At 57.4% G+C, this 22,907-nt stretch overlaps 8 protein-coding genes across 8 annotated transcripts; 6 read left to right on the top strand and 2 right to left on the bottom strand.

Moving 5' to 3' along the window:
- Nucleotides 1-595: 595 nt before the first annotated feature.
- Nucleotides 596-3,720, top strand: E0L32_004138 (uncharacterized protein; the record flags this gene model as incomplete). The annotated part of the gene is made up of 2 exons (XM_031138516.1): nt 596-2,290; nt 2,368-3,720. The coding sequence occupies 2 exons, from the start codon at nt 596-598 to the stop codon at nt 3,718-3,720; spliced, it is 3,048 nt and encodes a 1,015-aa protein (XP_030997854.1).
- Nucleotides 3,721-4,325: 605 nt separating this feature from the next.
- Nucleotides 4,326-5,769, top strand: E0L32_004137 (uncharacterized protein; the record flags this gene model as incomplete). The annotated part of the gene is made up of 2 exons (XM_031138514.1): nt 4,326-5,457; nt 5,579-5,769. 2 exons carry the CDS (start codon nt 4,326-4,328, stop codon nt 5,767-5,769), a joined length of 1,323 nt encoding a protein of 440 aa, XP_030997853.1.
- A 341-nt stretch (nt 5,770-6,110) lies between these two features.
- E0L32_004136 (uncharacterized protein) lies at nt 6,111-7,064 on the bottom strand (the record flags this gene model as incomplete). Its single annotated transcript, XM_031138513.1, has 1 exon — nt 6,111-7,064. The coding sequence occupies one exon, from the start codon at nt 7,062-7,064 to the stop codon at nt 6,111-6,113; it is 954 nt and encodes a 317-aa protein (XP_030997852.1).
- A 543-nt stretch (nt 7,065-7,607) lies between these two features.
- E0L32_004135 (uncharacterized protein) lies at nt 7,608-9,436 on the top strand (the record flags this gene model as incomplete). The annotated part of the gene is made up of 4 exons (XM_031138512.1): nt 7,608-7,657; nt 7,770-8,346; nt 8,686-9,139; nt 9,198-9,436. 4 exons carry the CDS (start codon nt 7,608-7,610, stop codon nt 9,434-9,436), a joined length of 1,320 nt encoding a protein of 439 aa, XP_030997851.1.
- A 159-nt stretch (nt 9,437-9,595) lies between these two features.
- On the bottom strand, nt 9,596-11,381 carry E0L32_004134 (uncharacterized protein; the record flags this gene model as incomplete). Its single annotated transcript, XM_031138511.1, has 2 exons — nt 9,596-11,047; nt 11,145-11,381. The coding sequence occupies 2 exons, from the start codon at nt 11,379-11,381 to the stop codon at nt 9,596-9,598; spliced, it is 1,689 nt and encodes a 562-aa protein (XP_030997850.1).
- An 846-nt stretch (nt 11,382-12,227) lies between these two features.
- On the top strand, nt 12,228-14,855 carry E0L32_004133 (uncharacterized protein; the record flags this gene model as incomplete). The annotated part of the gene is made up of 6 exons (XM_031138510.1): nt 12,228-12,424; nt 12,629-13,219; nt 13,294-13,600; nt 13,668-13,961; nt 14,014-14,400; nt 14,472-14,855. The coding sequence occupies 6 exons, from the start codon at nt 12,228-12,230 to the stop codon at nt 14,853-14,855; spliced, it is 2,160 nt and encodes a 719-aa protein (XP_030997849.1).
- A 469-nt stretch (nt 14,856-15,324) lies between these two features.
- Nucleotides 15,325-16,798, top strand: E0L32_004132 (uncharacterized protein; the record flags this gene model as incomplete). Its single annotated transcript, XM_031138509.1, has 2 exons — nt 15,325-16,418; nt 16,699-16,798. 2 exons carry the CDS (start codon nt 15,325-15,327, stop codon nt 16,796-16,798), a joined length of 1,194 nt encoding a protein of 397 aa, XP_030997848.1.
- A 2,262-nt stretch (nt 16,799-19,060) lies between these two features.
- E0L32_004131 (uncharacterized protein) lies at nt 19,061-22,868 on the top strand (the record flags this gene model as incomplete). The annotated part of the gene is made up of 2 exons (XM_031138508.1): nt 19,061-21,674; nt 21,727-22,868. The coding sequence occupies 2 exons, from the start codon at nt 19,061-19,063 to the stop codon at nt 22,866-22,868; spliced, it is 3,756 nt and encodes a 1,251-aa protein (XP_030997847.1).
- Between the last annotated feature and the right edge of the window lie 39 nt (nt 22,869-22,907).

Genomic DNA, 22,907 nt, shown 5'->3' with positions numbered 1-22,907 from the left:
TTGTGAGGGGTGGCAGTGTCTGGAGGAGGGTGTGTGGGTGGCGCAACTGGCGCAACAAATATGACCAGCTGATATCACTCAGCACCGGCAATGACCAGGCTGAAACCAAGGACTCCTATTGGTCAACCTTCCCATACATTGCGTTCCAATAATGCGTGTAGACTGCACATGATATGAGTCGGGGCTTAAAAAATGTACCCTATGGTGGGCCGCACAACTTCTGTCATCCAATGTCTTGTCGCGTACATCCGCCGTGGGCGGCAAAAGGGCTCCGGCCGCAGAACGGCTGCATGGAGGTCCAGCCACCGAGTAACATTCGATGACTGCATCGGGAAAGACGCGAGTTCAGCCTCGTCGAGATCATGGCAGAGGTGTGTTCCCCCTCGCCCCCGTCTGCTCGCATGCCGGGCGGGCAGCCTGATCGCTCGCTCGAGGCATTTATCGGCCATTGTCGCCCTGTCGCGATGCCAAACAATCACCAACCCTCCATCATAATCTTAAATCTGCCTCGTCAGTCCAGAGTTTGGCTTCTATTCAATCAGATTTGCCGCCTGGCCCTATCGAGGTGTGCCATAAAGTCTACCTTTTGCCCAACATGGACCACCTTCAAAATGACTGCAACATTCCCTGGATTCGGGCAGGCCTTGTCCTGCGTAGAGATGGATCGATCCCGCCACCCAAGACCAAGGATGAGTTCCATCGATTCCCCAAGAAGTGTGGCTGGCATCTGGACGACGAGTATGACCTTCATGTCTCTGGCAACTCGTCTGACCAGGGGTTCATTTCGTTCGACCAGCTTCTACAAGCCTGGTTGTTCTTTGGGCTCATCTTCACGGTGCTCCAGAGAGACGACAAGCCCATACTGTCGTTCGATGACCTGTATTCCGGCTCAAATTTAAGCACCAAGTCGCTTCAGAAGGCCGTAGAAGATTGGGTGTTGTGGGAGGTCGGTCAACCCGAGAACCGGTGGGCGCGACTGATCCAGATCGAATACGTCTTGAAAAAAGCCCGTCATGTCGTACGTCGATACTGTGGCTGTGGACCTGATGGCATCGAGCCACGGTATTCAACGGACATGAGCGGAGCATGGCATTTGACTGACGAACATGCTCTCGCCCTCATGGTGGTTGGAGAGACTCTCTGGGCCGCGAAATGCAGGATCATTCAACAGTGCAAAGCAGACCTCGCAGGATGGCACAGTGACGACGACGCTGGCTGGGGCCCGCCGCGATATGTCCTACTCAAGATGCAGGACAAGGGCTGGTGCAAGCGCGCGGTGTTCTTGCTGAAGGGACAGCTGAGATCTAACGCATCGTTGCTCCTGCAGGCCCTTTCAGCATACAACGACTCAGATAGAATGATCAACGGGCACGAGGAATGCGACTCAACCACTTGCAAGGCTAAAGTGGTAGATAAGAACAAGGAATACGCCACACGCTGTCTATGGAAATGTAAGACTAAAAAGTGCGACCTTGTTGGCCCGGATATGAATCAGGTGAAAGATATCTTGGGAATGGAGGAGGACAAAATGGCCGAGATGGGTAACCGAGATATACCATTGGTACGATTCAAAACGGAGAACAGCGATGATCCGGACCCCGAGGAGTTTACGTTGGAGGTCGAGCCTCTCAGGCTTCACGATGCCCAGCCATTTGCCACTATATCGCATGTTTGGTCAGACGGCTGGGGGAATGAGAAGACCAACCAGCTGCGGGTATGTCAGCTAAGATTCATTAGACGTCAGTTGCGGCGGGCCAACAATGGCAAGGATATTCCTTTTTGGATGGACACGCTAGTTGTACCTGTGATGGAAAACAACATGATGGATCCAGAGTTGCGACGGCTCAAGACCAAAGCTATCGGACAGATATTCGAGGTGTTTGCAAAGTCAAGTTACACCATTGTCCTCGACAACGGATTATGCACGATGCCACTCGCCGACGAAGACAAGCCTGCTGAGGCGGCCATGAGAATTCTTGCTAGCCAATGGATGCGCCGTTTATGGACATTGCACGAAGCGTTTCTGAGCAAAAAGCGCTATATCACGTTCGAGGATTCGTCACTCAAGGAGAACAATCTTGTCAGCCTGGAAAAACTCCAAAATGATCTTGCAACTCGAGAGGCTCAAAAGTCTCCTCTTGTCAACTCACTCCGGGAACTATTGCTCCAAAACACCATGTCTGATGAACACAGCACAATCGACGCCTTGGACCGTGGCCGATACGGGGGTATATCCAAGATCCAAGCTGCGATGCTGGTATCCGGGGTTTGGCGTGCCGCGCGATGGAGGGTAAGTGTCTCCTGATGTCACCCCTGCATGTATTCATGTATTCAGCTAGATACACTTGGCTAACTTAAGACCGATAGACTACAACCAATCGCGCACACGAGACATTGGCGCTCGCAACGTTACTTAACGTGAACTATGAGGAGACTGAAATCGAGGAAGCAGGTCTGACCCTGCATGTGTCGGACGAAAAGATCAACCGGCTGGTGTGTGAATTTTGGAGGACATTCCACAGTACCTACAAGAATTGCATACCACCTGGAATCATCTTCCTTCCCGGCGGAAAAGTCGAATTAAATGGAACCCTCGGCTATGGATGGGCTCCCAAGACATGGATGTCAGCCCACGAGGTTGACTATCCTGACCCCCTGAGCAAATGGACGGCCGAGACAGATCTGCTTGAAGGAGAAGGCCTCCTTGTCAAATACCCGGGATTTCTCCTTCGCATGAATAGCGAAGCCATGCGAGGACGAGTGTTGGGACTGAACAGCGTCGACGAGGACGATTTCACGTTTCCCGTTGACGACAGTCTTCTGGAGTGGTACACGGCCCGACCTGCCGATCCAGGGCAATCCATCCCTTTTCTTTCCGGGGTACTGAAAAGCGACAAAAGATTGGCTATTATCCTATCCCGACCGCAACCTAAAGCGTCACCTCCAGAGATTGGCCTTCTGGTGGAAATTTACAGACCGAGCGTAAACAAGGTCCGGGAGTCTGAGGGTAGCGGGTCTTCACAGACGTACCGCTGCCAGATTATCAGACGACTTCATGTTCGGCGAGAAACAAAAGCGATGTATCTCACTGGTCCGGGACAGAATGGCCCGCAGCTCACTGACCCATCTGATCGGAAGAAACACCCTCACTGGGAGATCATCACTGGCTCCGCTAAGAAAGAAATCAACACCTCTTTCTCCAGTACAGAGGCTCACACTACCTCTTCCAACGAAGAAACGCAAGGTTTTTGCATTGGCGAGACGCTTCCTCCGCAACAGGCTTGGATAGTTGATGGCTATGTCGTGAATCGCACCGAGATCGCGAAATCGAGAAACCGGTATCAAGGACCTCCTATAACAGCAACACAAACTCAGAGTCAACAACAAGTCGCAGGACCAGACGCGAACGAGCCTCTCCCCACCACAAAGGATATTGATATCAAGCTGAACCACAGTCGGGGTTCGGCCGTAACGCCAGCCTCTATCAATCGCTCGAACACGGCACAAATAGGTGGGCAGACTGAAGGGTCGTGGACCATGCCAAGCCTTCGAAGATTCTTCGGGTCCGGGTCAGCCCGGCCTAGATCTAATGGTCCACAGCCTGGAATAAACAGAAGTCAAACCCAGGCCCTCGTAGAGTTCCCCGATCGAGCGTCCCAGCGCCTTCCTGACGGAGCTGGACCAACATCTCTTAGACGACACAAAACACATGGCATATAATTATAATGAAGACTTGGCTCATTTCTTTATCTCACAGAGTGTGCCTGCTTTTAAATTCAGTGGTGGGATTTACCTGTTATACACTGGCCATATTCGGCTTCAACTAAAATTCGTTGGCAGCACGTGTCTTCGAGCGAAATGGCCAGAGTCAGAGTTGGTTGAATGGGCTTTCTTGTCAATTGAGCTTGATATCATCTGCTCTTCATCACCAATTCTGCCTACAGGCATATCTTACTAAAAGGTTTTCATAGCCTATGTGATAATTGGATAATCTGTGCCTGCCCAACTAATGCGCCTGACAAGGCGTGCATCATAACTAGCCAATCAGTAGCATCCCTGCCGCTGATGAAGAGGACTGCGCCCCGTGCAGGAAAAGCCAATCAAGAAGCCGGATGCAAGTATCACCTGGTAAGAGATTGTATATAAAAGTTTCCAGTTTGCTGCTCATGTTGGCAGACAGTCCATTTCTACTCCATCCATCTCACAACCCCGTTGATCGTCTACACAACGACTTGGCAACCACTACTATTTCATGTTGTCTGAAATAGCTAAACAATCATAAATCGACTTAGACAATGTCGTCTCTATATAAATCCGCACCCAGCATGCCAGAATGGGCCCAACAGCTTGCTGGAATCCTCCCGCTCACTGCTCTAATAGAATTCATTGACCTTCCCACGAAGCTGCACGTCTTCGAGCTCGCGGGATGCGTGCCCCTTTGGCATTGGCCCGTCACGCCGGCGGGAGCGCGGATTTTGCTGTCCACCCTTGACAATGATCACGCCTGTTGTCTTGACCGCGAGGATCATAGCACGGTGCTTCATTGCATCGACGGCCGATACGGCGATTGCTACCCCAGCAGTACGCCCACGACGACTCGTGTCATCATGTCTTCATCTGGCAGTACCATTGCAATCCCAAACAACTCCCTAAACCTGCTGAACAGCTCGGCCCGCAAACAAAAGTTGAGCGTCATTGTTCTAGACCGAGAGAATCTCTCCCAGCGAGACGAGCCGCATCATGAATGGTGGGCCATGTCGTGGTCAAGATTTCGCCGCCACAGCGTCAGGTACAGGCTCCTATCTTTCGTGGGATGGCTGGCCCTCGGGGGCACCCTAGCCATCAGTCTAATGTGCGGCCTCTACTTGTCGATAGTCTACCTCATCCTCTTGCCCCTGACGGGGATAGCCATCAACGCGACACACGGCGGCCAAAGACGCCGCTTGCTGGACGAGGACCGGTCCGAGTTCAAGAGGGTGGTGGTGTGCACCAACAGCTTCAACGGAACGCACTGGTGGCTCTTCTACGGCGGCAGCCATACGCTGAACTCGCTGCTCAACAAGCCGTTGTTCCGCACCACCCCGGCCCGCGGAAGGGGACTGGCCAGCCGGATACTGCAGCTTTTGATAGCGTGCCAGTGGGTCGTGGCCATCGCATCGTGCGCCTTCCAGGACTGGAACGCCATCATCATCTCGATTTGGCTCGCCTTCTGCGCCATCTCTAGCGGTTATTTCAATCCTTCCCCGGAGTGCGTTCGAGACTGGCTCAAGAGAGACTGCCATATTTCGTCGACGTCCATCACCACCGAGTTCAGTTCGCGCAGGTCGATGCTGAGCGCCATGGTCTATCTCAACCCGGACAGCTCGGAGCGCAGGACAAGTTGGATAAACCCAATTCTTGCCCCGTGCGCGGAAAGGCAAGAATGGGAAGAAGCTTTACTGAATGTTCTCGAAAGTGGTAAGACACTGTCCTCTCTTAAAGGTATTCCCCCCCCCCCCCAAGAACTCCCAGCCCTCGTAGCTCTTCACTGTACACCGTTCTCCCTATGCAATTTGCAATCCGCTGATAATTGGGAAAGGGACAGAAGACTCTGTGGGGGAAGATCTACGCAATAAGTATTGGTGGAAATTCATCACAGAGGGCATAGAAATGGGCAAGGCCATCGAAAGGGTGATCACGCAGCAACTAAGGCGAAGTGACACAAACCAGTCAAACTCGTCAGCCTGGAGTGAATCTTTTGACTTTCTCAAGATGTGGTACAAAGTGTGAATCAACGGAACACGTCGTCAGTGAGGTCGCCACGACATAATACATAATCAGGCCTAGCAAGAAACAACTATACGTTCAGTTCACAAACTGGACATATTCGAAATTCTGGATATTTTGTTGGATGTATCATGTATCGCGGGTACAAGGAGGTTGTTATGTGTTTTACGCACGACTGCTATCTACGGGCGTCGGAACAAGTGTGGAATTTCAAAGCAAGCAGTGGCTTTCTGGGAAATATCGATTTGTTAGCTGTCTCAAGTTTTCCATTCACAGTGTCATAAACGGAAAAGGCCAACAGTGCCCGATTAGGCCTCTTCTCCAACCATTACATAACGATATGTCTACTCCGCCTTCTTCTTTATCATGATAAGCACGCCACAAACAGTCGCCTTGACCTTCTCCTTGCCCTTCTCCACACCGGCCTCGTGCAGAAGTCGCTCAATCTCCCTGCGCATGATGCGTATCACGTCGCGCTCGGTGCCCACATCGTCTGGGTGGGCCTGGCGCCAGCGCGTCTGCGGGCTGCCCGTCGCCATGATGGCCTCGAAGGTGTCGAGGTCCGCCTCGGGGATGCCCATGAGGAACTTCTCGTCGGGCCGGTAGTCCTTGCGGAAGAAGGTGTCCCGGTCGAACTCGGCGGCGCGGGGGTCCTCGACGTCCCAGGGCAGCAGGAGGTCCACGTAGCGGTCGTGCACGATGCGGTTCCCCGGCACGAAGTAAGGGCTCAGGTACTCGCTACGCAGGCGCTCGAGGGCGTCCTGGATGGCCGTGGCGTTGGGCATGTCCGGGTGCGTGACGATGGGGCCCGAGGTCCAGAGGGCGACGGAGCCGCCGGGCCGCAGGGCGCGGGCGGCGGCGGGCCAGAAGCCGGCCATATCGAACCAGTGCGCGGCGTTGGCGGCGGTGATGAGGTCGACGCTGCCGTCGGGGACGGGCGGGGAGAGCTCAGAGCCCAGGGCCTCGGCGGTCGAGACCTCGTAGCGGATGGGCTGCGAGGTCGCGGTAGCGCCGCCGAGGGCGCGGGCGGTGGCCAGCATGCCGTCCGAGGGGTCCAGCCCGACGACGCTGGCGAAGTGCGGTGCCAGGGCGCGGGCGGCGAGGCCTGGCCCGCAGCCGACGTCGACGAGGCTGTCGAAGCGGCCGCCGGTGGAGCGGTGGCGGTCGACGACGAGCTGGTAGAGCGACGGGTCGTAGTCGCGACGGGCGGCCGCGTACGCCTTGCCCTGCTCGGCATTGTAGGCGCTGAAGGTCTTTTCCGTGGAGGCCGTGGGCCGGGAGGCTGGAGGTGCGGACATGATTCCTTGGCCGCTTGTAGTAGGTAACGAGCGAGACTCAGGGTACGAGACTTGACGGTTTGTGAAGGGAAGTAAAAGTGCCAAGAGTCTGATGCCTCCATGGTAGACAGACTCTGGGACATGCTCCGGTATTTATCTTGCTCCGGGAGCTGGCGACGTGTTCGGCTTGACAGAGGTGAAGTAGCTCGAGACGGAGATAGCCCGCCTCCCTGGCGACAGAAGTACGCAGCAACATTGAACACGGACGGCATTCAGACAGAGACACGAATCCGCGCTAGGCCAAAAAGAGGGCAAGAGTGCGAGCCGTCGGTAGTGCCTGCCGTCTACTCGCCCCGCCCTGGAGCATCGGATTTCAGGCACCAGACGCGCCAGTCGGCCTCTTAGCTCACCGTCTTACTCTCCGCTTGGCCCTTTACGAAATCCGGTCTTTTTCTCAACCTTTCCCGGCTCCTTTTCTTCCTCCTCTCGCCTTTTCTCATTTGTGCAGCATGTCTAGACTGCAGCTTTTGGCTTGAGTGAGAGACTTATCCCCTATGGTGTATTATGGGGCGCTCAGCCGGGGCTGCCAGCGCTGTCGTCAAAGAAAGGTCAAGGTATGCCAACACCAACTCTTGTTTGCCCTTTGCTTTATGGGGATCTTTCTTTGCTGTCTTGTATCTTACCATCAGGCTCTCTGACATTCTATTCTGTGCAGTGCGATCAGAGAAAGCCCGCTTGTCTGAAATGCGAGAAGCTGGGTAGCGAGTGCCCGGGCTACCGGGATCTCAACAACTTTCTGTTTCGCGATGAGTCCGGCCGGACTATCCGGAGGGCCCGCAAAACGCGTCAAGTCCAGGACATTGCCGAACAAGCAGCTCTCATATGCGCGGACGCATACTCCTCCAATTTGGGTCTTCAAGTACCGGAGCGCAGCTCATCCCTCGTCTCTCCAGTCCTTGCTCTTGGACACCTCCCCTGCTCCCTCGTTCAACCCGCCACTGAGCTCGGGGCCTGCTTCTTCTTCACGAAATATGCCTTTCACGAGCCTCCCTTCTCTTTCGATTATCATGACTGGCTCTCTCGATGCTATGTTGATGGCAGCTCTCGCCAGGTCCTGCGCAAGGCAATTGAAGCGGTCGGTATGGCTGGCATATCCAATGTCTCTCCCTCATCGAGTATTGCATCCAAAGCTAGTAGGGGGTACTGCGATGCCTTGGCGGCTATCCACCAAGCCTTGAATGACCCGGTCGAGGCAGTCTCAGATGCGACCTTGATGGCTGTTATACTTCTCTGTCTGTACGAGGTATGGTGCTTCCACTGACAAGTTCCCGTCGCGGCATACATATGACGTGCTCTAATATGCCGAGAATGCAGACCGTTGAGTTCGAAGACTGGGGTCGATATAACAGGTGGATGGCCCACGTCCGAGGAGCAACGACACTGCTAGAACTAAGAGGCCAAACGCAGTTTGCAAGCGATCGTGGAGCCCAACTTTATGTGCAGATCCGGTCTCAAATAGTGAGCACTTTGCCTTATACTTCATACAGTCCCTCTCCTTCTAAGCATTCCACAGATATTGGCTTGCATGCAGCAAAACCTGCCCGTCCCGCCGGCCCTGGTACAGATGACGTATGACTTTCAGACGAGCAACACGAGACAGCGTTGGCAGAGCCGTCAGGTCGCTAGTCCGGCGTCCATCTCTGAGATCTCTTTCCGGCTCGTCAACTTCTGGGCCGCTTTCAAAAACGGCGAGATCCAGAATCCCTTTGCTATCCGTGCCACGGCCTTGGACTTAGACGAGGACATGCGCGCCTGGAAAGCAGCTGTGCCATCTAACTGGCTTTACTACAGTATGAAGAGCAATGTCGCTGACACGAGTCTCTTTGATGGACAACAACACGTCTATCGTACGTTATGGACGGCAGAAGTCTGGAACAACTGGCGCATCATGCGGGTCCTGGCCAACCAGATTCTCTTGCAGAATGACCTACGGGTACCCTTGTTGACCCCAGGCGAGAAGTCGGCAATTATTTCCACTATCCAGGAGTGCTCGGCAGACCTGTGCACTGCATCTGCAGTCTTCATGGGCACACCGAGTGGGTTCCCAGGTCTCTTTTTGATCTTTATCAACAGGCAACTGACCCGTACTCCCAGGAGCCATCTCACTCATCTCGCAGCTATATGTGGTTGCCATGGAGAAGCAGAATACCGATAAGATACGCCTATTTGCTCTGGGACAACTGCGCAAGATCGCCACTTCAATGGGCATTCGCCAGGCCGGGCTCCTGGCCGAGACTGTATCGAAGAATCTCCGTGGAGAGCCTGGAGGCTTCGACTATGAGACCTCGCGATACGCGATTCCCTTGGTCAGCCTCGAAAATGACGCAGAGTGAAGAGTGGGCTGGACCGGGAAGCTTCACGTGCGTCTTACAATAACAGCTCGAGGTACCCCTTAATCATGGATGGCGATTATACATAACTGTTACCAAATTACTAACGTGTATATCTCTAATGTACGTGGCTTGAGCCTTGAACAACACAGTTGGTCATCCTTAATCCTCAAATGCTTGTCGGCCCCGTTCCGTTTTGTTCAGAGTCAACTCCTCCGTAAAGAGCGACGATGCAAACCCAGCCGCACCAAACCCGGTCATAGTATAGAAGATAGCTCGCATAGCCTCCAGATAGGCGTCCAGGACTGGCGTCAACTCTCCGTGTGGGATGTCCAAGGTCCGCAAGGTCGGAATGAACCCGATCGCCTGGTTTGCGTCCCGCAAGATCGATAGTGATCCCGGGAGCTCCGAGACTGCGGCGATGGACGAGGCGAAGACACTGCTGAAGACCGTCGAGCCGATCGCGAGGCCGATCAGGCCTCCTAACAGGCGCACCGCCAGCGACACCCCGATGGCCGCCCCGGTGTCGTCGACGCTGGGCACGCTGGCCTGCATGGGCAGGTGCAGCAGGCGCATCAGGGCGCCGATGCCGATGCCCCAGACGACCGGCACGCCCATCTGTGCCGGCCGCGACGACTCCGGGCCCAGCAGCGCGAGCAGGCCCGCGCCGGCCGCGGTGACGGCCCACGTCGCGCGCAGGGCCCACTTGTAGCCCCTGCCGACCAGCCCGACGGCGATGACGCCCGCCACGGCCGCCGCGACGCTGGCCGCGCTGGTCGGCAGCAGCAGCACGGCCGAGCGGATGGGCGTCTCGAGCGCGACGGCCTGGAAGAACAGGGGCAGGTACTGCAGCAGGGCGAAGAGCATGGCGCCGTGGGCGAAGTTGCCGACGAGCGTGGCCGCGGCGGTGCGGGAGCGCAGCACGCGGTGCGGCACGATCGGGTGCGCGGGGCGGGCCTCGTAGGCGCCGAAGGCGGCGAGGAGGGCGAGGCCTGAGACCAGCGGGAGGAGCGTCTGCCAGCTGCGCCAGGGGTAGAGCGTGCCGGCCCAGCTGAGGGGCAGGACAAGGGCGGTGGTGCCGGCGAGCGCCAGGGCGGCGCCGCCCCAGTCCAGCCGCGCGAGCTTGTCGCCGAGGGGTGCCGTGTCGGCAGGTCGCAGACGCAGGAAGAAGAAGACGAGCGGGGCGGCGACACCCAGGAGCGGGAGGTTCACCCAGCCTATCCAGCGCCACGAGGCGAAGGAGCTGAACAGGGCGCCCATTGTCGGCCCCAGGATGCTCCCGACGGCCATCGGCAGGGCCTTGACGCCCAGGTAGACCGGGCGCTCGCGCAGGGTCGTCATGTCGGCGACGACGATCTCGCCGAGGACGTCCATGCCCCCGCCGCCGAGGCCCTGGAGCACCCTGCCCGCTATGACGGCGGGCATGTTCCCCGCCAGCGCGAAAACTAGGGAACCCGCGGCGAAGAAGGCGTAGGCCAGGTAGAGGGGCGGCTTGCGGCCGAAGACGTCGGAGACGGCGGTGTAGAGCGGCTGGGTGGTGACGACGCAGAGGAGGTAGGCGATGCTGGCCCAGAAGGACTGCAGCGTCGTGCCGCCGAGTTGCTCGGCGATAGACTGTGCGACGATGCGGAATGCAGAGTTGTCAGTTCACGCGTTTAACATGACCAGGAGTCGGAAAGAGCGCGAGATGTTGGACGGAAGAGAGACATACCGGGATGGCCACACCGAGCGAGGTGGCGTCGAGTGCGCAGACCAGTGCGGAGAAGCAGATGCCGATGAATGATAGGTAGAATGCCAAGGGCTTTCTGGGGGCGACTGTGCCTTCCCCGTCGGAGATGTCTGCTGTCGGGTTGTTGTGCTGCTGGTCGTCTTCCTGGACGCGGACTTGGTGGATATTGAGTGTCGACTTTGTCGAGCCATCACCCCGAATTCGATCCTTCGGTGCCATATCTATGTTGTGATCGGCCAGTTGGCCCTTGCGAATCGTCATATCAACTCTGAGGACAACGAACGTAGAGGGAGGAGGAATTGATTGCTGGACAACCACAAGATTGAAAGCTTAGGATAATGAAGGACACGCAGTCTTCATCATTACGCCTTGCATTCCCATCCGTTTGCTTCTTTCAATATTGAGCAGGAGTTGCCCAGTTGCTCTGGATTTTGATACATGATTGGCCAGCTGCCTCGGGATGCTCCCGAAATCCCCGTTGGAGCTATTCCCGGAAGAGAAAGATGTCGCCGGTGCTGGACGGGCTTTCTGCGGTCTGGCCCACCGCCGTCAACCAGGCATGCCAGACCTTCGTATTACCATCTATCACGGCTCTGGGCATCAGCGAGTAGTGGTAATCCATGAGCAGAATGTGGTAGGAGATGCATCATTTGCACCCCAGGAACGGCAGCAAGCATCTCAACTCAGGGGGACGAGGCACACGTCATCTGTGGCACTTGTTGTCGGTTTCCAGGAAGAATGGGACAGAAATGGAACATCTCTGTAGGCGTCATTAACTACTACCGACCTCATTCCGTCACGTCCGAGCAACTTTGATGCTGGTTATGCTGATGAAAATGAAAATGAGAATCGGGGAGTAGATCTCGGCAGTGGTCTTAGTCAGATCTGAACTATCCCTGTTCAGGTGTAGCCCCTCTGATCGTGGGCTCCAGGTGAACAAATCAAATCACCGCGGCCTCTTGTCATGTGTTGTGTCCCGCGAAAACGGCATCGCTGATCAACACATGACAGTCTTCATCCTCCGATCTCTTATGCTGGGCAAAAAGTGGTCAAATCTCCGCTATAATGTTTGCAGCCGGACAGCAGCCGGGAATGCAGTTCCCTCTTGCACCAACTCGGGATCCAGCCCAAGCCGACTCTGACATGGCGGGCGTGCGCACAGCTCCGACGGAATCACCAGACCGCGGCGGTCGGCGCCCAAACAACTCTGCCTGCTTCAATTGTCGCTTGGCAAGACAGCGCTGCGATAGGCAGACACCCTGGTCCGTATAGCATACTCTGCTCTTGCTGCTTAGCTGTTGTTAACTTCCCCATATCGCGTAGCTCACGGTGCGTCTCGCAGCAGCGGACGTGTCTATACCCAGCCCGGTCCAACCGGGGCCGCAAGCAGGGCAGCACCAAGTAGGTCGCCCTCGAAGCGGTGCTTGATGCCCAACTTGATCACTCACCACATTGATGCACCATAGCAAGCCGGACACGGTCGAGAAACTCCTGTCCCGGATAAGTGAGAGCCCCGTATGCGATCAGGTCGTCGCAGCCATCCTAGACTCCGCGAAGACCTCTGGCACCAACAGCGTCAGCCTCCTCGTATCGCCGCGGGCAGCTCGTACGCATGCAGCCAACGCTACTCGTGATATCCCTACGCCGACAACAGAGACGTCTTCGAGCCCCAATGGCCTTCTTCACCCGCCCAAACCCAGGGACCAGCGTCTGGCCGAAGCCACGCAAGCGGTCGCCGAGATCGACCTCCACGGCCACCTGGTATCACCGCTGCACATTCTCGCCGCCGCCGTGGGAGTCGACACCAACCCATCCCAGGACTGCGAGTGCCCGAACGAGAGGCCCTGTTTCCACAAGCAGGTCAGCTGGAACAAGCTCGCGGACCCCGTGGACGAGAGAGTCTCCAAGTACTTTGCTCCACAGGCCACCCATCGCACCGACTGGCAGGCCCTGGCATCTCAGTCCGTGGACAGCACCATGCGGCTGGAGCCCAGCGCGTGCGACCCCGTCACCGCGCGCCTGATCGACGAGACCGATGCCGCGCTGTACTTTAGTCTGTAAGACCATCCCGGATATCATGCGCCTAATGTAGGAGCAACAAGCTGATTATGTTCATACATTTCCCATGCAGATTCTTCGAGATACGCCAGCCTTTCGCCTGCTTACTTGATCCCGAGCTGCACACGCCAGAGCAGGTCTATTCGCGGTCGTTCACATTGTTCTCGGTGATCTGCGCCATGGGCTGCGCGGTATCCGTACGGCCCCGCGACCGGATACTATATCCTGCGCTCCTCTCGATGGCCGAGAACAGCATGAAGTGGGCCATTGCCAGCGCAGTCAAGTGCCTCGCGGTGATTCAGTCCATCATCATCATGCAGTACTGGGCGCCGCTCTGCCCGCGGCAGTCCGATGATCCATCCTGGTTGCGGTTTGGCCATGTAAGTTGTTTCCATTCGACGGCAAGTAGCTTGACGGGCCGGAAGTTGACTTTGGTGTAATACACAGGCGATCCGGTTGGCCAAGGAGCTCGGCATCAACAACAGTGCTACGATCAAGGAGCGTGTCGATATGCTGTGCCCTGACGGGAGTGACGACTTCAAGGCTCGACTGACCCGGAATTTCGAAAGAGCTTGGCTGCACACCTTTGTCACGGACAAGGGCTTGAGTATGATCACGGGGCGCAGCTCTTGTCTCTCGTGGAAGCAGATCCCTCGAGCGGTGGGCGACTGGTGGCGCGATCCGAATGCCACGATATACGACAGGCTCATCTCTGGGTGCTCCGAGATGAGACGGCTTCTGGTAAGTCGATCACCGCACCTGACAAGAATCTGTCGGTACTGAACGGCTGCAGACGCATGTGCTGGGGCAAGGGAAGCGTTCGGAACGCACTTCGTCGGCCATTTCAGCTTGGCACTCACAAGCTCTGAGGGCCCTCGAGCAGCTTCGCTCGGCTCGTTGCACGCCTGACGAGCACCCCTCGGCTACCTTGCTTCCTATATTGGGCTTCAACATGGACCACAGCATCCTGATCCTGAACGCACAAGCGTCTAGAGACCTGGTCAACGTTGACGAGGCAGTGACTTCGGAGAAATTTATGAAGATTTCGCTAAAGACCGTCGAGGTGGCCGAGAGGATGCTCAACGCCTTGCTCTCGGAGAGGGTAATCGTAGATCGCGTCGTTGGTCTTCACAACAATCAGTTTATCGCTATCTGCCACGCAATGACCGAGATCATGAGCGTAGGTTTTTCAACCTTCTCGAAAGACGACTCTTGAGGGCTTTCTGCTGACTTTTGTTTTGCAACTCGCAGGCCATTGACCGCGGAGGACTCAAACAAGAGGACGTCGACAGGAGCGCTTCGACGGTGAGGCTCATCCCGAAGCACCTCGAGAAGGTCGCGCAGGGCCTCCCGTCCTCCTCGGTCGTGCACCTGTACGTCAGCCTATCCCGCTTCTTCGCGAAGCAGCTCGACCGCCTGCAGGCCGCGGACGCCGGCGGCGGCGCCCCGGGGCGGGCCGCGAACGAGCTGGACCGCGCCCCGGGCGAGTGGTGGAAGGCCATCGACGACGGGGCCATCGACTTTGGCACGTGGCTCAACATGGGCTTCCTCAGCACGCCGGACAACGGCGCGCCGTTCATGGAAGGGATGGAGGAGACGGACGAGTCTTTTTTCAATGACCTGTCGGGGTTTTAAAGGGTCGTGCCTTTTGTGTTATGAGGCTATGTCTGGAGTTATCGGGATACCATGGGAATGTAAGGTCTCTCTACTCTGTAGCCAGTGCTAGTACACTTCTTTACGATGGAAAACAAAGTCTCCAGGATCTAGTAATCGTTTTACTAAAGACCATGGTGAGGAGTTGCAGTGAAAGCACAATTCAGACGTCTGTATGGTCGGCAGTAAGATGAGCAATCTTTTAGGTATGATCTGTAACCACGCAAAAGAGTCAAATAACTAATATGATATGTATTTATCAACGTTTTCTAATGATCTCTTGGATCAAACATGATCTCAAGGTTCTCTCTCAAAAACCTGTGGTGTACCGGAGTGTCGTGGAAGGCTGGGCTGGCTTTAGTCACTTAAATCCGAGTCCCATAAATCCGGGCGACCACGACATTTCCACCATTGACCCCGTCCGTCTCCCGCAACATCACACATTCCCAACATGGCAGAATACTCAAACCCGGGCGGGAACATGTATACAGCCGATATTGGTGGTGTGGTCACAGGCGGACATGCCGGTCCTACCGGGACACCTGGGGTCGGAAAGACCAGCCGACTGCTGCCGCCACCCCGACAACTCGCATGCAAGAGATGCCACGGCCAAAAGCTGCGCTGCATCCGTAGCCAGCAGAGGCGCGACGGAACAGCCTGCGACCGGTGCATAGCCGCGGACGTTGCCTGCGTCAGCCGCCAGCCTCGTCGGCTCGGACGTCCTCTCCAGGTCAACAGCAGGGACTCGGCTCACCTGCAAAGCAGACCAGAGCAGACGCACGCGCCGGGTCAGGAAGATTTCGTGGTCTACCCGGCGCCAACCCCGGAGGCGAGACCAGACGGCCAGGGCAGGGCCGCGGCTGCGCCTAGCTTCCAGCAGGAGCCCTCGCAGCCGTCGAGGGAACACGGCAACTCGGCCATGCTGGCGTCGCCTGGAGGTCCTTTCTTCCAGAGGTGGCCGTGGCCGGATGTCTTCTCGGCGGGATCGCTCTTCCCCGACGACGGGGTTGAACCTTCGGCAGAACAGAACCAGGCTCCAGAGTTAGACCAGGTCGATAAGGCAGCCTTGGACGTTGACGATCCCCTGGAGGACCTCTCGAAGCTGCAAATAGACTTGTATCACTGTCTCACCTCCATCAGGAAAGTGGAAAAGTTCAAGAGGGGCATCCTAGAATCCAAAACCGACCCGATAGATCCAGACGTCGACTTCAACTGGCCCGAGAAGCTCTTCCGGACCACAGAGTCCTTCATCAGCTCCCTGGACGCCTACATCGCGAGAGCCAGCACCGAGAGCGGCGACGCGAACGGCGGCAGCAGTGCCTCGAATGAAAACTCGCCGGCAACAGAAGAGCAAGAGGCGGGCGACGCGGCGACGGGCCTCATGATCCTGGGCTGCTACACGCGGCTGCTGCAGGTCCTCGAGGTCATGGTCTTCGTGGTCGAGACGTTCCGCGACCTCGACTGCCCGGGCAGCTTCGTGCAGGTGCGGATCGGCGGGTTCGCGCCGAGGGGGGACGGGGACCTGCAGGCGCGCGTGCTGGGCCTGTACGTGCTGCACCTGCTGCGCGGCGTCGCGGGGGCGGTGGACCGGGCCGTGGCGACGCGGCGGCCGTACGCGGCGGCCGTGGCGGACGTGCGCGGCGGGGAGGCGAGGTTGACGGGGCGGATACAGCGGGCGTTGCTGGCGTGAGTGGTGTGTAATGTAGCTATGTTATGTACGTACGTCAAGGGCAAATGCTTGAGCTTGGTGCCTTGAGAGAGAAGCTCTAGCTCCGGCTTTGAGGCTTCCCCGGAGCAGTCTTTCGAATGCAACATTGATGTGAAGTGATGGACACCTTCCTACAGGACTGAAGGCAGGCTGTGCCAAGTCAGATGCTTACCCACCTGCAGATAGGCATATCACCGGAACATATAACGCCAAGTAGAGCAAGATAGATAGATATATTATGACACGTGAAACCGCTCATGAGCTTCAGTTGGACGGCACGCAGCCATCCAGCCGCAGGCGCGAGAAAGAGGCAATCCGGCCATGACGGGGTTCGTGGATTGCATGGATGAGGCCTGCGGGATCGGCCCGGAAAAAGGAGGGGTGCACTAAGCAAAAATAGCTCCGGAAGCTTTGCTCAGGCTCAGGCCTCGATTTCATGGGTTAGGGCACTAACCACCTCAGCACACGCCTCGCTGACTGGGCTTGGAGGCAGTTGAAGAAAGGCACAGCATCTTTCAGAGCCAGGGAGAGGGAAGCAAACAAATGCTAAAGCACATCATCGACGATGACGACAAGCGATGCACTTGGACGGCGCGATCTATTTTAGACAAGTCCAGGGGAAGGGAGGATCGCTGGCCACGAAAGACAAAATAGGAGAAATCAATGGGGGATGCAGCTTTAGGTGAGTTAGCGAGCTGCGCTGTGGGTGGAATGCGGGCGGATGGAGAAGATGGTGTGCAAGGACGGGAATGGATGGGAGGGGGCAAAGGGGTTCGTTCTCCAGTGCTGTCCGTCAAGCAGAGTTTGGTCGGCATCGATCAAGGCCAAAGTCCATTCAGTCATGGATGGATCGACAGAGCAGACAGACACTGTGCTTTGCTGCACCGTCCATGTCTTCTGTTCTGGCCATCATTCATCCATGTCCCGCGCCTCTTGTTCGAAAAGGAAATGACAAGAGGGCCCTCGATACGATGCATTACTGCATCCGGTAATTCGTCTCATCGTGGAGCTGCCTGACCTGAGACGTGTGGCCCGCTTCGAAAAAAGGACAAGCAAGCGATCTCGAGGCGATATGGTGCCATGCCTGGCATGTCTCTGTGTGGTGGAGCAGAGTGAACCCTGAGAGAGGACGGAGCCAACAGTCGATGACCAGCCTCTCTCGCACATGGCAAGACTGGAAGCCTGGCAGGGCTCGGGACAGTGCGCAAGGCCGGATGTTTCATCTGATTCTCCTCCTTGCGTTCAAACAAGCCCAGGATGATTGATGCCAGGCCAGGCTTGGAGCATTCTGGCCGGGCCCACTCTCCGGATTTAGCCGCCGCCAACGGGGAGGCCCAGACACTTTCGTACTTTGGTAAGCTCCCTCTAAGAAATTCTCTTTTTGACCACGCTGTAACATTCCTTGCACCTTGTTGTTTTGTGGCTTGCTGCAACCCGGCAGAGTTTTCACCATGCTCGCGGGTAGGGTGGGACACGGGAGAATAGGACGCCGGTAGGTCAGTTGTTCTCGTCTCAACTCCTCGGCGACGGGAGATAGGAGAAGGAAAAAGAAATATTCGTGCGCAAGTTTTCGCAAGCGGCAGCCACCTGATGCAAGGAACCACCTCGCGCTCGTCGTCGTCGTCACTGTCGGGTCGCTGGGGCTGGCCGAGTTTCTTGCTTAGGTGCTTTTTGGTGGGATGGCAGGACGGCAGCGGTCCACAAACACAACCCGTGCCGTTTGGGCACTGGAAATAGTGTCCCTAACAGATCTACACCAGTATGCCATACAGAACTGCTAGGACTGTTATCGGCACAGATCTGGTCGGACCCTCGGAATGACAACTAAAATAACCACTAAAATAAGGCTGGTCAAAAGCCAAGCACCGCAGTCTCGCGCACCCCCTCCCCCTGGACTCGACCCCACTGCCCACCTGCACTGGATGTCGTGCCCTGAAGCGAACCGAAGCCTGCTTCCAGCGTAGCACCCGTACGGCGTTGCGTTGGGATAAGCCCAGCCTTTTTGGGCCCCCGTAGTAAGACCGCCAACCATTCCATTTAGTTCCTCCACCACTGATGGATGGCCTGCACATACGGAGTACGCACTGCCCATTCATCCCGCTCCTTGTCTCACCACACACACACACACACACCCGCCTGCACCCACACACAATACGCACGCTTCCACTCAGCAATCCATCCATCCATCTCTCTGCTCGCTCCGTCTCACCCATCTCCTCTCCTCTCTTTCCCCCATTTCTATCCATCTCACAGCAATTCGCTCGAGGCCGAAAAGCATCGATACCATCGAGCGAAACACCCACCTTGTCCGTCATACAGCTTCAGACCAGACTCGACAGACTTACCTGCAACCGAGCCGCAAAATTATTGACATCGACTGGACCAGACCACCTGCCGCTCGCCGATGGGGACTCGAGCGAGCATCACACATGCAACTCCCCGCCTCGTCCATTGAGCACCGCAAGCTGTCGCTCCCAAGATGGTGCGACGGCCGCCTGGCCATGTCGCTCACCCGGGCAAGCGCCTGATTGCCCTCGCCGCCCTCCTACTCCTCCCGGGCCTCCGGGCTGTCGATGCTCAGCAGCAGCACCCTCAACAGCAACAGGTCACCCGCCACCTCGACGATCTCCATCGCCCGCCCCTCGCCGCCGCCATCCTCGACGGGAAAGATCCCGACGATGCCGCTATCGTCGGTGGCGCTGCTGCGGCCGCCTACCGCGCCAGGACGCCCGGCTCGTCCAACCACCAAAAGAAGTCCCCTGCAGAGGGCGACCCAGCCATCCCCAACCTGACCGTCGAGGTCCCCAAGGTGCAGAGGAAGAGAACCATCTCCTCTGCCTCGTCCGAGAAACCCTATGCTAAATACGAAAACATCATCATACCTGAAGATGCGAGCGCCCTCGCTACTTTGGCTCCGGACTCGCCGTCCGTTCGAGCACCTCTCCCTCCGCACCGAGCCAGCACCACCGCCGGTACTGGCCTCGCCTCGCCGCAGACTGCGCGGTCGTTGGGAGACTGGGAAGTGGAAGACTTTGTCCTCCTGGCGACCGTCGATGGAGATTTATACGCCAGCGACCGCAGGAACGGCCGCCTGCGCTGGCATCTCGAAGTCGAACGACCCGTGGTCGAGACCGTCCACTACCGCACCAACGTCTCCCTCCTCGACGAGGACTACAGCCCCATCGACCACTACATCTGGGCCGTCGAGCCCAACCGCGACGGGAGCATCTACGTCTGGATACCCGGAGACTCTGGCGCCGGTCTCGTCAAGCTACCTCTGACCATGCGTAAGCTCGTCGGAGACCTCACTCCCTATCAGGACCGAGAGACTCCCGTCGTCTACACCGGCCGCAAGGAGTCTACTCTTGTTACCCTCGACGCAGCCACTGGCCGAGTCCTCGAGTGGTACGGAGTCGGCCAATTTCTCAACAACCAGCCCGACAGCTGTGTTCCTCCCAACGGCTTCATGGACGGCGAGGAATGCGCGAGAAGCGGAACCATTACCCTCGGCCGCACAGACTACATCGTCGACATCCGCCGCAAGAATGGACCTCCCATCGCAACACTCCGATATTCGGAGTGGGGCCCCAACAACTACGATAGCGATTTGCACAATCAGTACGAAAGAACCATGGACAATCGCTACATCACTGGCCAGCCCGATGGCAAAGTGTACAGCTTCGACCTCGACCGGGCCCACTCGCGGTCCGTCGATGAGAACCCACCCCTCTGGGTGCAGCCCTTCCCGTCGCCCGTCGCCCGCGTCTTCGACATTGCTCGCCCCAACGACGCCCCCTCTGGCAGCAACCCAGAATTGCTGGTTCTTGCTCAGCCAGCTCCGCCGCCCGAGAATGACCATACTGCACGCCTGCGCGAGACAAGTACCTTCCTCAACCAGACCGAAAGCGGCAGCTGGTATGCCCTCTCGGGCAAGGCCTACCCGCTCATCCTCGAGGCGCCGACCGCGCAGTGCAGCCGCGCCAGCTGGTGGGACGACCACCAGGCCATGGACATGACGCAATCCCAGCTTCGAATCGCCCTCACCGGCACCCATTACATGACACACGGCAACGCGCTCCAGCGCAAGAAGTCGCTCCCGCCCACCCTACCCGGAGCTCCCATGAACCACGGCGCCCAGGGAGACGACGAGCTCATCGATGATGTGATCCCGACCATCATTCCCGAGCCGCCCGAGCCGTCGAACGTCATCGACAAGGTGAAGGAGCTGCCACAAGCCGCCGCCAACAACGTCATTGACTTTATGCGGAACCCTTTCTTCTTCCTGGTCATCATATTCGTTCTGTTCAACTACCAGCAGAATCTCCGACGATGGTACAATGAGATGAAGCGATCGGTATGGACAGATAAGGATGCCAAGACCGGCAAGATCAGGGATGGCTCCACTCCCGCGCCTGATGAGAAAGATGCGAAAACCAAAGAATCTGAAGAGAAAGCCCAGAGCCCGCCTCTGGTGCCTCCTGCTGAGGTTCTCGAGCCCCCTGAGACGGGCGAGAAGCAGCCCAAGCTTCCAAAGGAGCCAACGACTGAAGACGAGCAACAAAATTCCCAGGAGGCTGGAACCGATTCCGACAACAAGGTCAAGTTTGTCGACCCGCCGGAGAAGCCAAACGGGACCCCGACTCCCGTGGGTGGTGCTGACCCTGACTCAAACGACACCCCTCCGGAAAAGGAGAAGGTGAAGAAGGCGCATAGGGGCCGCCGGGGAGGCGTCAAGCACCGCCGCGGCAAGAATAAGCGCGAAGGATCTGTGTCTCGCGACGACGAGCCGCCGCCTCTCACAGTTGAGGAAGCCGTCGACAATGCTAAGAAACTCGGCGAGGTCACCCGTCGCCTCGAGCCCGACATTGTGACTGTGACAAATGACGTGCAGGAAGTCTCTGGTCCAATCCTTAGAATGGGCACGCTCGAGGTCAACGAGGACCAGCAGCTGGGCACGGGCAGCAACGGAACCGTTGTTTTTGCCGGCAAGTTTGACGGCCGCGACGTGGCTGTCAAGCGGATGCTCATTCAGTTCTACGACATTGCGTCCCAGGAGACACGCTTGTTGAGGGAGAGTGATGACCATCCTAATGGTAAGTCTGGATTATCCACTACTGCATTCAATCCAAGCTAACGAGCTCATAGTCATTCGGTACTACGCACAGCAGCAACGCGATGCCTTCCTCTACATCGCTCTCCAGCTCTGCCAGGCCTCTCTGGCCGAGGTCATTGAGCGTCCTTCCATGTTCCGTGACCTTGCCCAAGCCGGCGAACGCGACTTGCCTGGCGTTCTGTACCAGATCACCAACGGCCTGAGTCATCTGCATAAGCTGCGCATTGTCCATCGGGATCTCAAGCCACAGAACATTCTGGTGAATCTCAAGGACGGCAAGCCGCACCTCCTCGTCTCCGACTTTGGCCTGTGTAAGAAACTCGAGGGCGGGCAGAGCTCTTTCGGAGCGACTACCGCGCACGCCGCCGGGACCAGCGGCTGGCGGGCACCCGAGCTGCTCCTCGACGACGACACTCGGGACACGGGCACGGCGCTGGTCGACGCCAGCTCCGCGCACAGCGGCTCGGGCAGTCTCGTCAGCTCGGACCTCATGCACAACCGCCGCGCCACGCGCGCCATCGACATCTTCAGCCTGGGCCTCGTCTTCTTCTACGTGCTTACTAAGGGTTCGCACCCGTTCGACTGCGGCGACCGGTACATGCGCGAGGTCAACATCCGCAAGGGCAACTACAACCTCGACGCGCTCGACGCGCTCGGCGACTTCGCGTACGAGGCCAAGAACCTGATCGAGGCCATGCTGGACAAGGAGCCCAAGAACCGGCCGTCGTGCCAGGACGTCATGGCGCACCCCTTCTTCTGGCCGGCCGAGAAGCGCCTCAACTTCCTGTGCGACGTGTCGGACGGCTTCGAGAAGGAGCCGCGCGACCCGCCGTCGCCGGCGCTGCAGAGCCTCGAGCTGCACGCGCAGCGCGTGTGCCGCGCGGATTTCCTGCGGCAGCTGCCCAAGGACTTTGTCGACTCGCTGGGCAAGCAGCGCAAGTACACGGGCACGCGGATGCTGGATCTGTTGAGGGCGCTGCGCAACAAGCGCAACCACTACGAGGACCTGTCGGACGCGCTCAAGAAGACGGTCGGCCCCTTGCCGCAGGGCTACCTCGGCTTCTGGACGCGGCGGTTCCCGAACCTGCTGATTGCGTGCTGGAACGTTGTGTATGATTGCGAGTGGGACTCGAATGATCGGTTTCGGAAGTATTATCAGCCTGCTTATCTTTGATGGGGATGGGGTAATCTGTTGGGAGGGAAAGGCTTAGGG

This window comes from Thyridium curvatum, assembly GCF_004353045.1.
Source record: "Thyridium curvatum strain D216 chromosome Unknown NODE_19_length_512963_cov_79.951035, whole genome shotgun sequence".
NCBI classification, from domain to species: domain Eukaryota; kingdom Fungi; phylum Ascomycota; class Sordariomycetes; order Thyridiales; family Thyridiaceae; genus Thyridium; species Thyridium curvatum.
The sequence above is the reverse complement of the archived record's forward strand: the minus strand, read 5'-3'. Positions and strand labels throughout refer to the sequence as shown.